Source organism: Choloepus didactylus, chromosome 2 (assembly GCF_015220235.1).
Source record: "Choloepus didactylus isolate mChoDid1 chromosome 2, mChoDid1.pri, whole genome shotgun sequence".
NCBI classification, from domain to species: domain Eukaryota; kingdom Metazoa; phylum Chordata; class Mammalia; order Pilosa; family Megalonychidae; genus Choloepus; species Choloepus didactylus.
In genome coordinates this window covers 181,583,957-181,599,616 of record NC_051308.1, presented here as the reverse complement: position 1 = coordinate 181,599,616, position 15,660 = coordinate 181,583,957, and the positions used below count along the sequence as shown (strand labels likewise).

Below are 15,660 nucleotides of genomic sequence, written 5' to 3'. Positions count from 1 at the left end.
GTGAGAGGGGTGGGATCCAGTGCTTGTGGCCAGCCCTTAGAATAGAGCACAGAGGGTCCATATACTGTATCCAGAGGAGAGACAGAGTATACAGATGGATCAAGTCGAGATAGATATGTAGTAGCTTAATCCAAGTTTCTCTTCTTAAAGTCTAACTCTGTTAAGTCCCCTCCACACCAACACCACCTGTGGGCCCTTGACTTTAGTGTCTTCCTTACTGTTGCTGGCCACTTTTGACATGGGTCCAGCTCTAGCCATTGGAACAGCTGGGTATTCTGGATTCTAGTATGTTGTGCATATCTGGACCCTTGTCGGAGGTTATGGTTATGGCCTCTCAGACCCCAGACTTCAAATCTCTCTACTTGCCACACTGTTTCTAATCACATTTCCAGGTGCCTCCTTTCCTTCATGATAAAATCCATGAGCCCTTTGATTCTTTTATTATAATTTTGAAGTAGCAAATTATAAGACTATGTTAAAAAGACTTTAAGGAAGTATGAAAGCAGGATTTGAATCCACAGAGAAGGTAATTGAATTGTGAGCCTCTTTAAATGTTTATACCTCCAGACACCCCAGGTTGAGGCCCTATCCTTAGGCCTGTCCTGTCCCTCCCACCACCCCCTGTAGAGCTTCATACTACCTCTGACCCTGCTTACCTTGGCTAGCATCTATTTAATCCATCAATATTGAATTCTTCATATTTTATACTATCACCCCCTCTAGAAGCCATTCCAACCTCAATAAGATCTTTTTTTTTTTTTTTTTTTTAATTCTCAATACTGGGCTTCAATTAACTTGTTGGTTGAAAGGAAGGAGGAAGGGAAAGAAGGATGGATGAGGAAGTAGAGACAGGAATTGTATTTATCACACTTACATTTCTCCCCCACTAGACAATAAAGTCCTAGAGAGCAGAGATTAGAGCATTTGTGTCTTAATGCTGAGGGTATAAGGTCTCCTCTTCTCTACTCTGCAATTTCCCATTCAAGTTAAACAGTTCTACCCCCCCCCCATAGTCCACCCCTCTCCCTCATTTCTCCTAAAAGAACCTGTTAGAGTTTACAACTATAACCCAGAGACCCCTTGTCTAACAAATATAGCTGGTGCACCTATAATATTCCCATTTGATTCACCACAAATTTATCTTTATTTTAATGTGAATTTCTACTTCTACTACAAATATTTATGTTGGATTCTCTATTTGACATTGGCACCTCGATATTGCCTTATTTGAGATTTGGGGTTTGGGGGAAGCATTGAATTCACCATTGCTTTTTGTGGAGGTTGGTAGTAGTCTTTCATAACTGCCATCAGCAGAAGGAATGAGAAACAAAACTGAGATGAAACAGAAAAGCAAGAATTGAGGATCGGATTTCACCTCACTTCTGAGTAGTAAGATGAAATTAAAACCCTCCTAAGAAGTCCCTAAATTCCGTTTACCACTCTTTCCACAAACCTCTTTTTTTTTAAGCCATGGCCAAAGGTATAAAAAGAAAAAGAAAAATCAAAGCACTCTTAGTAACATTTGTGGTAGAAAATATGACCAGATTGGTATGTGTGAATTTCCTATTATTCTAAAGCCCCATTATTCTCAATAGGCAAATTTAGGGGGTAGTTTGAATACTTGATACTTGGAGAACTGCCAAAGGCCATCCAAAGGTTGCTAATGAGAATTTGGGATTGCTGAACTGGGGCCTCCAAGTCTCACCTCTGCATTCCCAGCTTCAGCCTAACCTTAGGGGCAAAGCAGGCCTTACATGGAGGGAAAGTGAAAACATCCAAGGCCTTCTTAAAAGGTGCAAGGCCACCGTACCACAAAAACCTCAATAAATTGAAGAGGGTAAAAATCACTCTTTCCTTTTATTAGGGATCTTCTGTATTCTCACAAATGCTGTACTAGTGCAGTCCTGTCATTCCAAATGTGTGTTTAAACAGGAATAAAATATATTACATGCATAATTTTCCCTCAAATTACATTTGTGAGATACTAGCCTAGGTAATTCTGCTCCTTTTCCAAAGTGAAATGCAACCCTTCTGTTTCCAAACATCACTGTGAAGCAAAGCCAGTACCTTCCTATTTCTAAGCTGGACACAAGTAGCTATTATGCACTGCTCTGGAAACTGTGACAGAATGTTATTCATCTGTTTGTTTTAATGGTTTTTAGCCAACCAGAAAAAAGAAAAAAACTTTAAAAATTTAATTTAATTTTTTTAAAGCAAAAAAGTGGTGAGAGAAAGAGTAAGGTCTCTTTTTCTAATGAAAGAAATGTTATGAAGTAAATGTTAACAATTGTCAGTGTCTGGATGTGGGAAACAGCACATGGCATTTAGCACAGCCACCTCAAAATTGCTCATGTTTCTAAAGGCATTCCAATAAGAGAAGAAGGGAAATTAGGGTTAGTGGAATTCTCAGCCTTATAGACTTAAGTCTTTTCTTTGGTCATCACCCTCTGGGTTAATATGCCTCTATTGGCTCACTTTGAAAGGTGACCTTAAAGGTCAAGTATTTTAACACATTACCATCTTTGATGACCACTTACAGACTGGTCCTTAGAAAACAGTTTGTGAGATAACTTTGGGATCACATATTTAACCTGTAATCTCTTGACCACAGCCAGCCTGAATAAAGTCTGCTTTTGCAACTCCTGAAGCTCCCTTCCAGAACATTCTCCTCTCCTCCACTGTGGCCAGCTCTTTCCATGTCTCCACCTATACTTGTCTGGATGCCCTTAGGCAGTCAAAGCTGATGCACCTTAAAGTATTCCCCTCCTCCTCGTTGGCAATTTAACCCAGCATGCTTCAAGGATGGAAGTCTTTGGGGGACTAAGAAGGATTTTTGGATGGGGAGTAACTTTTAAGACCACATCAGATTATAATCTGTTCTTATATTGTCTCTGATCTTTTATACACAATGGAATAAGTCTGCATCGTTTCCTTGGACCCTTAATTTTAGCATGCACCCTTCCCCCCCCCCTTTTTTTTTTCATTTTTATTGAGATTGTTCAGATACCATACAATTATCCCAAGATCCAAAGTGTACAATCACTTGTCCCTGGGTACCCTCATACAGCTGTGCATCCATCACACTTAATTTTTGTTCAATTTTTAGAAACTTTTCATCACTCTAGAAAAGAAATAAAGTGAAAGATGAAAAAAAAAAAAAGAAAAGACAAGGAAACTCTAATCCTCCCCTATCCCTAACCAACCCCCCTCAATTGTTGACTACTAGTATTGATATAGTACATTTGTTACTGTTTATGAAAAAATGTTGAAATACTACTAACCGTAGTATATAGTTTGTAATAGGTATATAGTTCTTCCCTATATGCCCCTCTACTATTAACTTCTAATTGTATTGTCATACATTTGTTCTGGTTCATGGAAGTGATTTCTAGTATTTGTACAGTTGATCATGGACATTGCCCACCATAGGATTCAGTTTTATACATTCCCATCTTTTGACCTCCAACTTTCCTTCTGGTAACATATATGACTCTGAGCTTCCCCTTTCCACCTCATTTACACACCATTCGGCACTGTTAGTTATTCTCACATCTTGCTACCAAGACCCCTGTTCATTTCCAAACATTTAAGTTCATCCTAATTGAACATTCTGCTCATACTAAGCAACCACTCCCCATTCTTAAGCCTCGTCCTATATCTTGGTGCCTTATAATTCATGTCTATGAGTTTACATATTATAATTAGTTCCTATCAGTGAGACCCTGCAATAATTGTCCTAATGTGTCTGACTTATTTCACTCAGTATATTGCCCTCGAGGTTTCGTCATCAACCCATTTTTTTTTAATATGGTTTTGTTCACTCACCATACGTTCCATCCCAAGTAAATAATTGATGGTTTTCTGCATGGTCATACATTTATGTGTTCACCACTTCACCATTATCTATATAAGAGCATCTACATTTCTTCCACAAGGCAGGAGGGAGAGTCAAAGAAGGTAGAGAGGCAAAAGAAAGAGGAAAAAAAAAGACAGCTAGGAAGCAGCAAAAGGAAAAATAACCTTAAATCAAAGTAGAATAAAGAATCAGACAATACCACCAATGTCAAGTGTCTAACATGCCTCCCCTATCCCCCCCTCTTATCTGCATTCACCTTGGTATATCACCTTTGTTACATTAAAGGAAGCATAATACAATGATTCTATTAGTTACAGTCTCTAGTTTATGCTGATTGCATCCCTCCCCCAGTGCCTCCCCATTTTTAACACCTTGCAAGGTAAACATTTGCTTGTTCTCCCTCGTAAAAGAACATATTTGTACATTTTATCACAATTGTTGAATACTCTAGATTTCACCAAGTTACACAGTCCCAGTCTTTATCTTTCCTCCTTTCTTGTGGTGTCTCACATGCTCCCAACCTTCCTCTCTCAACCGTATTCATAGTTACCTTTGTTCAGTGTACTTACATTGTTGTGCTACCATCTCCCCAAATTGTGTTCCAAACCACACACTCCTGTCTTCTATCACCGTGTAGTGCTCCCTTTAGTATTTCCTGTAGGGCAGGTGTTTCGTTCACAAAGTCTCTCATTGTCTGTTTGTCAGAAAATATTTTGAGCTCTCCCTCATATTTGAAGGACAGCTTTGCTGGATACAGGATTATTGGTTGGCGGTTTTTCTCTTTCAGTATCTTAAATACATCACACCACTTCCTTCTTGCCTCCATGGTTTCTGCTGAGAGATCCGCACATAGTCTTATTAAGCTTCCTTTGTATGTAATGGATAGCTTTTCTCTTGCTGCTTTCAGGATTCTCTCTTTGTCTTTGAGATTTGATAATCTGATTATTAAGTGTCTTGGTGTAGGCCTATTCATATCTCCTCTGTTTGGAGTACGCTGCGCTTCTTGGATCTGTAATTTTATGTCTTTCATAAGAGATGGGAAATTTTCATTAATTATTTCCTCTATTATTGCTTCTGCCCCCTTTCCCTTCTCTTCTCCTTCTGGGACACCAATGATACGTACATTATTGTACTTTGTTTCATCCTTGAGTTTCTGGAGACATTGCTCATGTTTTTTCATTCTTTTCTCCATCTGCTCCTTTGCGTGTAGGCTTTCAGGTGTTTTGTTCTCCAGTTCCTGAGTGTCTTCTTCTGCCTCTTGAGATCTGCTGTTCTTTGTTTCCATTGTGTCTTTCATCTCTTGTGTTGTGCCTTTCATTTCGATAGATTCTACTAGTTCTTTTTTTGAACTTTTGATTTCTGCCATATACATGTCCAGTGCTTCCTTTACAGCCTCTATCTCTTTTGCAATATCTTCTCTAAACTTTTTGATTTGATTTAGCATTAGTTGTTTAAATTCCTGTATCTCAGTTGAAGTGTACGTTTGTTCCTTTGACTGGGCCATAACTTTGTTTTTCTTAGTGTAGGTTGTAATTTTCTGTTGTCTAGGCATGGTTTCCTTGGTTATCCAAATCAGGTTTTCCCAGACCAGAACAGGCTCAGGTCCCAGAGGGAAGAAATATTCAGTATCTGGTTTCCCTGCAGGTGTGTCTTAGAAAATTGCTCCACCTTTTGATGCCTCAGGTCACTGCTTTTCTGCCCAGCAGGTGACGCCTGTTAGCCTATAATTCTTGACTGGTGTGAGGAGGTATGGCCGTGTTCCCCCAGGCTCTGGGGTCTGGTTCTGAATGGAAAGGGCCCCACCCCTTTCCTCCTAGAGAAGACAGAGCTCCCAGGTGGAGGTCATTAGCATTTCAATGGTCTCGCTCTCTGCTTGTGGTGTCTCCACCCTTCCCAGAGTCACAGCCCTGGAAACTGAAAATGACTGGGGCTTTCTCCACTGAGCCAAAAATAAACAGATAGTCCCCTTCAGACCCAGTCCAAGGGACCCTCCGGCTCTCCCAGGTCAGTCATCACCCAAAGCCTCTGTCTGTTTTTTTGGGGATGCGTACCTGTAGTGAGCAGTTCACACTCGCTACTTAAAACCCCAGTTGGAGCTCAGCTGAGCCGTATTCGCTTGCTGGGAGAGAGCTTCTCTGGGAGAGAGCTTCTCTCTGGCACCATGAGGCTCTGCAGCTCGGGCTATGGGGGAGGGGGTCCCACGACTTGGTTCCGCAGGTTTTACTTACAGATTTTATGCTGTGTTCTTGGGCATTCCTCCCAATTCAGGTTGGTGTATGATGAGTGGATGGTCTCGTTTGTCCCCCTGAAGTTATTCTGGATTATTTACTAGTTGTTTCTGGTTTTTTGTAGTTGTTCCAGGGGGACTACTTAGCTTCCACTCCTCTCTATGCCACCATCTTGCCCCTCCTCCCCCCTTCCCCCTTTTTAATTAAAACACAGAGCTGCTTTTCACCTTTAAGAGACGTGATTGCGCCTCCCAAGGGAGAACCCTGCCTCTGAAGAAGGAGGCTTCACACCCAACTCTGACTAGTACCTGCCTTGGGAAGCATTATGTCTGTGATCTGTCCCCTTTATGCTGTTAACCAGATTGGCTAATATGTAGCAGGATTTACACATTTAAAATGGGATACTTTTTGTCCATTTATGACCATGATGGTCTTTTGGGAAAGCGCTGGTCAGTTATTTTTGCTTGGGTAAAGAGAAATTCACTCACGCTTGGCTAAATTGCTCACTGCATCACATGTAGGGACACCATAGCTCTTTGAGCTATGTAGTGGCTTTTTTCAAGCCAGTATTCAGAGATTGGGAGGCAGGCATATTGATGTGATTTCATCACCATGGTTCCAAACTGGGCTGAATAAGGCTGACTGCGGGGGTAAATTCACCAGTGTTGGATTATTCTGTTCCCTGCAGTCGACTGACATGAAGCTGCCATGCTGTGGGCTTTCACATCCATTCTCTCACTGGCATTCCAGTTGAAGAGCCATGAGAATCAGAACAAAAGAACCTGCTGACACTGTGTAAACTGCCAATGCTTATATCAGATTAGTCTGCTTGGAAGAGACGCTCAAGCATACTTCCGAAATATCTCCCAATCTCTGAGGCTTGACCTTACAAACATTGGCCATCTCCCAAGATTCCTCTACCTTTTCCCTTTTGAATGATGGACATTTGAATGAGTTTTTGTTTGTTTGATATTTTAAAAAAAAATGAAGTGATATTCATATAACATGATCTTAACCATTTTGAAATGAGCAATTCAGTAACACTTAGCACATTCATAATGTTGTACACCACTGCCTTTAATTCCAAAACATTTTCATCATCCCAAAATAAAATCCTATGACCATTAAGTAGTTACTCCACATTCTCCCCATCCACAGCCCCTGGAAACCACCAGTCTGCTTTCTGTCTCTATGGATTTACCTATTCTGGATACTTCATATAAATGTAATCATACAATAAGTGACCTTTCGTGTCTGGCTTCTTTCATTTAGCATGTTTTCAAGGTTCATCCGTATTGTAGCATGTATCAGTACTTCATTCCTTTTTATGGATGAATAATGTTCTATTGTGTGGAAATACAACAATTTGCTTATCCATTCATCTGTTGATATACATTTGAGGATATAAGGCCTCCTTTTCTCTAATTTGGGTTGTTTCCATCTTTTAGGTATTGTAAATAGTGCTGCTATGAATATTTGTGAAAGTGTTATTTGTTTGAGTGCCTTTTTTAATTCTTTTGTTTCAATGAGATTTTACAGTTAGCAAAGTGCCTCTACAGCCATTCTCTTCCCACTAAGGAGAGGCATACATTTTAACTGAGCTTATTAACCCAGAGGGGAACTTTATAGGGCAACTCATCAGGAAGAATCAGTTCAGCTGACTAAATCTATTAAGCCTGCCCATTCCCCAAGGTAAATTCTAATGTGGAAAAAAGTGGTTTCTAATTGGAGAATGTTTCTGGTATGGAAGGGGATCCATGTGGCTGGGCTAGCCTAGGACAATCTCCACATCTGTTACAGCTCAATTCATCAGTCAGGCAATGGGCCTTCTTGTCTACCTCTAAAGATCTAGAAGGGGACAGCTCTCGGCAGCACCCTCTCCCTCTTTCAGCAGATGCTTATGAATTGTGCACTGTGCTAGGCCCTAGAGTTACGAAGCTGAAAAAGACATGGTCCTTACCTGAGTAGTGACAAGATGGGCACTAAGCAGATAAATACAATATGAAGTCATAAATGTGTGGGAGTGATGTGATCAAGGTGCTGGGTTGGTGGTGGTTAGTGAGTAACTTCCTGGGGGTGGCAGGAACATTCATGAAAAAGAGGGTGGAGGGCATTCCACTCCTTGGCAAGAGCAAGGGTCAAGCATGGAGGCATCAAAATGCATTCTTCTTTTGAGACTAGAAAGAGCGTTCACATGGCTAAAGTCATCAGGTTTGCAGACTTGACTGGCAAAGAACAAAGCTAGAAAATTTGCAGGAACCAGATTATGAAGGGTGTGTATACTGTGGGCAGGAGATTGCAGTGACGGGGGGAGCTACGATGGATATTATTAAGCAGGAAATGACCCGATGGCCTGCATTTTGGAAAAGTCAATCTTGGGACAGAGTGAAGGATGAATCAGACAAGGGAGATCCCTCTGTTAATGACTCCCCATCTTACCTTGCCCTTTATGACACCTCATCGGACACTGGGGTGGTTCTGACTTAAATGTAAAGTCAGGGAAGACTTTTTAGAACCTCACATTCCTCTTCTACACACAAACCTCCCATCAGTTGCCCAAGCCTTCCTTGCTACACAACTTGCAGTAAAGATGAAAGTGCCCACAACAGCTAATAAAAATCATACTATACCATGGTCATCCTGACCAATATGCCATCTCTCAGAAGCATTTGAATTTAGAGAGCAGACCAACTCTAAAATGAGTGAACTGTCAATGGTGGAAATTCAGCCACCCAGGGATAGGACAGGAGGGATTTTTATAAGGTTGCTATAAAGATTAAATGAGGTAATCTGAGGGCCTTCCCAATGCTCTCTCACACACCATAATATCTCCTGTTCTGTCTACACACAATAAGGTCCCCACCCAGGTGTACGACTTTTTTTTTTAATGTTTAATTTTAAAATAATTTTACATTTAAGAAAAGTTATAAAACTAGTACAGAGAATCTCCATGTATCCTTCCCCCCGCCGCCCCTAATGTTAACGTCTTGCATACAGTACAATCATCCAAAGTAAGAAATCGACATTGATACAATACTATTCACTATTTTACAGACTATATTTGAATTTCACCAGTTTTCCACCAATGTTAAGGGTTTCTTTTTCAATTATGTTTCTAAGACGACAGTTGAGTTTGCTTTCTTGTTTCCCTTAAATTTGAGGCAGCCTTTAGTAACCCTGGCCTCTCTGCAAACACTAAAGAGAGCTGTAGTGGGCTTCTCATGATCCAAACTTGGCGCAATTCCATTTTGGCATCTGTTTGGGGTATTCTGCATCTTTTCAGCCCCACCTCCCAAACCCACCCTTTCTCTTCCTCTCCTCTCCCATCTCATAAGCTACATCCTGGGATTCACATGTCCCACATTCTACAGTGAACTTTTTTTTCCTTTGCAGAGCATTCCATCCTTTACTCACTGACCTGACAGGTTTTCTCAGGAATTTGTAGCTATTCTGACTTCCACTGTCATTATAATCCCCTTGAGTTGCAATTCGCAAAGGCAAAGTCTCTGCAAAACAGCATTCTCCTTTACTTGGTCAACGATGGTTCTTGAATGGATACTCCTACTGCCACCACCTTATTCTACCATCACTCTTAGTCCTGTTTTAGCAGCCCTCATAAGCTCCATACCATAGGGAATGGGAAGAACCTGGGGGTAGGAGACAAATTTGCTTTTCCCAATCATATGACAATAGATTTGGAAGATTGTAGAGGCTGGCAACATGGTAACTAAATTACCTTTACGAGAAACATGAGTTCACATCACAAAGCACTCCTGCATTTTGACACCACAGTGAGGTAGCCAGTGCCAGCCAGTGTGATCAGTGGCCAAATTCCATTCGCCCTTCCACAATGCACTTTTTCTTCTCCATAAAACTCAGCCTCGTGCACGTTCATTGCAAGTGCCCTTGCACGTTTGCTGCCTCAATGCTTCTCGTTTTTAATTTGCTAAACATGGAGAGAGGCAGTAAGACATCAATGATGAAAGAAGTATGAGCTGGAGAAAAGCATAAAGGTGATTAATGCTGGAGGAACTTTTGTTTCCCTCCAGCCAAAGCCAGGGGGATAAATGGAAAGGAATGAAAGGAAATTGTAATTTTATGTTTAAAAGAAAACACCCAGCTGACACCAAAGCAGAGAACCCCGTAAGCAGTGCAAAACTTCCATAACAAAACCATTTGGAAAAAAGCTGTATAATCTAGTTTCAGGCACTAGTTTTGGGCAAATCTAGCTCTTGCTGTGTAACTGGACAAATTCTTTACTCTTTCCGACCCTCAGTTTTCTTAACCATAAAAGGGGGAATAATTACACCTGCACATTCTTTATGAGCTTGTTGTGAGGATTCATTGACAATATCTATTTTATATGTCTATGAAACTTAACAGTACCTAACACAGAATAAGGGCTCATTCTAGTTTCTTATTATGTTTTGGTTGATTTAATTAAAAGCAGTATTGAAAATCCAAACATAGTTACAGATCTAACAACATGGTTTTGCACACTGAGCTTGAAAGTTAAGTTTAAATCCCCAACCACTATTCGCTTTTTGAATTTGAGTAAGTTGCTTAATTTCCCCATAATGAGTTTCTCCCTCTGTAAAATAAGGACACTAATACCTCATTAGGGGTTGCTTTGAGGACAGCGCTTAGCATGGTACCCAGCAGACCAGCTGATACTTAATACCTGTTTGTTTTTCTAACGTGGTGGTTCTCAACCACATTCGAATCACCTGAGTGCTTTTCAAAAAGCATGAATGCCTAAGCTACATCCCTAGAGAGTATGATTTAATAGGTCTGGGGTGGGGCTTCCTGGGGAGATACTTAGCAGCAGCCAGGGCTGAGAACTACTCTCCTGCAGAAGACATAACATAATGTTTTTGTTGTTTGTTGTTTTTGTTGTTATTGTTTTAATATATGCCTCCAAGAGGCTAGCCAGAATAGTGGGAATTCTGGGTACAGTCAAAAATTCAGTATACCTACAGCTCTAAGCTCTTGATAAAAACTGTGTGGCCAAGAAATTGCATTTCATTTTATTCTGACAAAAAGTATTCAATGATTCCCTTTAGAGTCTTCTGGACAGGAAAGGTGGTAAGAAGTTTAGCCTAAGCTTCACACATAAAATATGGGAATTCCCAGTAGGTCAGGGATTTATATCTGGGGATAATTCCAGAGTTTTGTCCTCCCAAGAGACATAAATTGAGGCCTTGAGAGTTTAATGTAGGAGAGAAAGAGGTATTCTCATAATGACACATTAAAAATCCAGGGCTCTGCTAATGCCTAGGGATAGAAAAGTATCGTCTGTAATAGCAGGAGGTAGAATGAAGGGTGTACCCTGGTCTCTGTACTTATGTTTCCAAGAGCCAAGGCTAGGTCATCCAAGAACCTCTTTTCTCCCCATGGGTTTATGATATTAGTTACCCAATAAAAGTGGGGTTAATTTTACAACCCAAGTAAAATTAAAGCCAAAAAGTTTTCAGCATTACCCTAGGATTTATGAAAGTAAACATGTGGAGTGCTTGCAGGATTTTTCAACATTAAAATTTCAATGTCTTTATGTCAGGTATATGATGTATTCATTTGTATGTGTCCTTAAAGGTTACATTTTTAAGAGCTTTGCAATACAAACTATTTTCTCTACTAAATGAAAGATACTTTCCCCATCTCCACCTTTGAAATGACTGTTTCAGTGAATGGGGAGGAGAAAGCAGCTGAGAAACTAGTGTCTTTCATTGTCCACCCCATCAGTTTTTTGTTGTTGTTGTTGTTGTTTTTCAGTTCCACTGGACTTTTTGGACTCCCACAGTTAACCCTAAGTGGGGAAGTACTGGGCCATAACATTGACCACGGTCCATTTTACCATGTAGGAGCTTAGTAAATAACTGTTCTTCAAATAAATGTCCTCATTGGTAATTGTAAACACTTTAAAAATAAGCACATGTTACCTCTGGATAGCACTTTTAAAAAGCTTTTACATTATTTGAAGGGATCCTTACAACTTTGACTTATAGAGTAGAGGGGTCAATTATTATCTCTATGAATAAGAAAACCAAGGTTCAGAGGGGTCAGACAGCTTACCTAAGGATACCCAAATGTTAAGCCCAGGAAAAGAATTTTGTTCTTTTGACATTTTCTCTGGGGTGCTTTTAACTCAAACAAAACTGAAGAGGAAAATGACATTTTGTTCAAATGGTTTATTGATTCCAGCCAGGTTAACAGAGAATAGCATCCAGGGGGAGGTCAGCTCATAAACATGGCAGTTTGACCTTTTCTCTAGATTTCCTTGGATTTAGTGACTCATTCTCCAGTCCACAGTTTGCCCTTGCCCTCTTTCTAAGGATAGAGACAATAGGTCTTAAGCACCCAGGAGCCATCTAACTAGGCTGTCCTCTGGTTTCCTTCTGGTGTACCCAGCTTCTCACCCTGTGGATCCCCCTAACTGACATGTCAGTTGGAATGGATCTTGGGGATAATGTATCCACGCCTTTGTAGCAAGTGAAGCAGAAATAATCTCTGCTTAAAAAACAAAAAACTGTAGAACATGTGCCCAGATTTCCAACTCATTTCCTCTTTACTCTTATGACTACATCATCTCCCACCCCACCACCAGCTGCGAAAATAAAAGTGTTTTCTCCCATATTTAAGGATGATTTTGTGCTTTGGGATGATTTTCTGGGGGTGTAAGAAACTTGACCAATGTGACCACAGGTGATGGATGGAATCCAGCAAGAGCCTGATTCCTTAGCCCAGTCTTTAGGATATAGTGCCTAGCTTCGCCCCCTGGTGACTGTTTAGGGTATCGTGCAATCAGAGCCAATTATATATGTATGTGCTGCATCCACTAATATCTGTGCTTTATTTTTAGAGATGAGTATGAAGAAGATGGGTTCTGTCAGCCATACAGAGGTATTGCATGTGCAAGATTTATTGGCAACCGCACTGTCTATATGGAGTCTTTGCACATGCAAGGGGAAATAGAAAATCAGATCACAGGTAGGTAACACCAATGAAATTGTATTTATTGCTTGAATAATGATTTTCTGCACCAAAAAGATTATTGAAGCCCTCTTGATAAAGTATTAGGCTAGGCACATGGATTGGGAAAAGGAACAAAGATGCATGTGACATGATCTCTGTGCTCCAGAATTTATATATTAAGTATATCAAAATAATTATAATAAATTAAAATAACTTATTGACGTTTACTCTTAGAGGAAAAGAAAACTTTGAGAAATCTCACATTCATTCAAACACTCAATAAATGTTATTAGTGCTTTTGGCATACTGGGCTGAGCAGGGGATATGATGGTGTGGTGAATAAGCTGGGTATGTCTCTGCCCTCGCAGAGCTTACTATTTGGAAGCAACATGATGTAGACTGAAAGGGAATGAGTTTAGAATTTATAATTCTGAACACTAGACCCTGCATTACCATAAACTATGACTTTGGGGAAATCATTTACCCTCCATGAATATCTCTTCATTCATGAAATGGGTGATGATCCCAGGACTCTTCCTGCTCTAACATTCTATATTTTACCCATCATATTTTTGAATTCCAAATGTCATTCTTTCTAATGGAAACTGAATAGTGAGGCAATTTCTGGAGTGCATGAGGTAGACAGGTTAAGCAGATTACACAATTTTGCACAACTGTTCTGGAGGTTACAGGAAACTTAGACCCCTTCTATCAGTTCATGTTCATTATTCCCTTAGTATAGTTATCCTGTCTCTGTGCATGTACACTTTGAAATCCATTAAAACTACTACCTCATGAGGTTTTAATAGGATTGCCAGATTTAGCAAATAAAAATAGAGGATACCCAGTTAAATTTGAATTTCAGATAAACAGTAAATACTTTTTTAGCATGAGTATGTCTCAAATGTTCATTTGAAATTTAAATTTAACTGGGCATCTTGTATTTAATCAAGCAGCCCTAGGATTTAAGAAAGGCAAAAACAAACCCAAGACAGGCATATAGAATAGCAAAATTACATCCCATGAGGAATCTGAAGGTACTGGGTAGGGGGGCACCTATTAACCTGGGGAAGCAACTGTAAGAAGGTATAGTTGCCACTTGCTGAAATCACCCTCCAGCTTTCAAGAGCAAGAGAGAGTCTGTGAAATTCCAGAGAGCAAAAGTAGGACAGATGGGGAAAAGCTGTTGAAGATACATTTCAGTCTAATATAAGAATGTTTTTAACATACTTTTAACCAGGTATTCACCAAAATAAATATGGAGTTCTGCTATAATTATGTGGTAATCCATTTATAATAATCCTCTCTAGATTTTCAAGGAAATCAGCTTACTGGAAAGTATTAAGTTTTAAAAAAAAAATCCATTTACTTTTGTGTAACCAGAATTTCCCAAACTTGTTTGACTGTGGAATCCTAATTCCTCATAACACTATTAATTCTATACTATAGAATTAATGTTCTGAGAAACACACTTTGGGGAACAGTGTCTCAACAGCCTCATAGGAGGTAGTCAAAGGGAGGAAGCTGGTGCTGTTTCTGTACATAAATACCCTATTTGGTTAAGCTAAGAGACCACCACTATTCTATAATACACACTGGGACAATTGCGTTGTGCTCTTTGAGAATTTCCAAGTGAGTTCCCTCATTTTTCAGAAGACGGAGTAGAAAGCATTCAAGCCACAAAAAAATTAAGCAAGTTATCCAAACTCACCCAGCAAGAGGCAAGACACAAAACTAAATCCTGTGATCAGGCACAGCCACTGCATAAAGCAAGCTCTGCCCTGCAGCTGTCAAGTGTTTGTGAAGCCTCACGAAACTAATAAAAAGTACCGGATGAAACACAGTTCTCTTGCTTTGTGGTAAAAATGAAAAATATATTGTACTGTAACCTAATTAATTCTTTTTATTAGGAAATGGTACATATGTAATTTAATCCTGTTTTGTTTTGTTTTGTTTTTTAAACTTTGTAGTCAAAATGATTTTTTCAAGCCTGTGAAAGTAAGCTGCTTAGACATCTGAAATAAATCTCTTTCTCTTGGCCTTGTCTGTTGGGCCCAGCAGATTTCTCCCAATGTGTGTTTATATCTGATATCTGTTGACTAGATAAGCAGAGAAGATAAACCCATGCCCCTGGGAGTTAATAATTGTGTTTGTTTTTCAGCTGCCTTCACCATGATTGGCACCTCCAGCCACTTATCTGATAAGTGTTCTCAGTTTGCCATTCCTTCCCTGTGCCACTATGCCTTCCCTTACTGTGACGAAACCTCATCTGCCCCAAAGCCCCGTGACTTGTGTCGCGATGAATGTGAAATCCTGGAAAATGTCCTGTGTCAAACCGAGTACATTTTTGCAAGATCAAATCCCATGATTCTGATGAGGTTGAAACTGCCAAACTGTGAAGATCTTCCCCAGCCAGAGAGCCCAGAAGCTGCGAATTGTATCCGGATTGGAATTCCCATGGCGGATCCTATAAATAAAAGTAAGTGGTAGTCCGTGGCCTTCTCTTCTGTCCTGGGGCAGCAACCCCATGGCAGAGTGAAAACTGGGCCTTGACCCACAGTAATTACCCACCTTGGTGGTCAGATCACCTTCTAATGGGCTCAA

The 15,660-nt window shown here is 40.1% G+C and overlaps 1 protein-coding gene across 1 annotated transcript in view; it reads left to right on the top strand.

The window, feature by feature from the left end:
- Positions 1-15,660, top strand: part of ROR1 (receptor tyrosine kinase like orphan receptor 1) — a 410,563-nt gene that overhangs the window by 355,828 nt on the left and 39,075 nt on the right. Inside the window, exons 5-6 of the mRNA XM_037827019.1 lie at positions 12,944-13,071; positions 15,218-15,535. Coding sequence (XP_037682947.1) covers positions 12,944-13,071; positions 15,218-15,535 — 446 coding nt within the window. The remainder of the gene's footprint in view (positions 1-12,943; positions 13,072-15,217; positions 15,536-15,660) is intronic.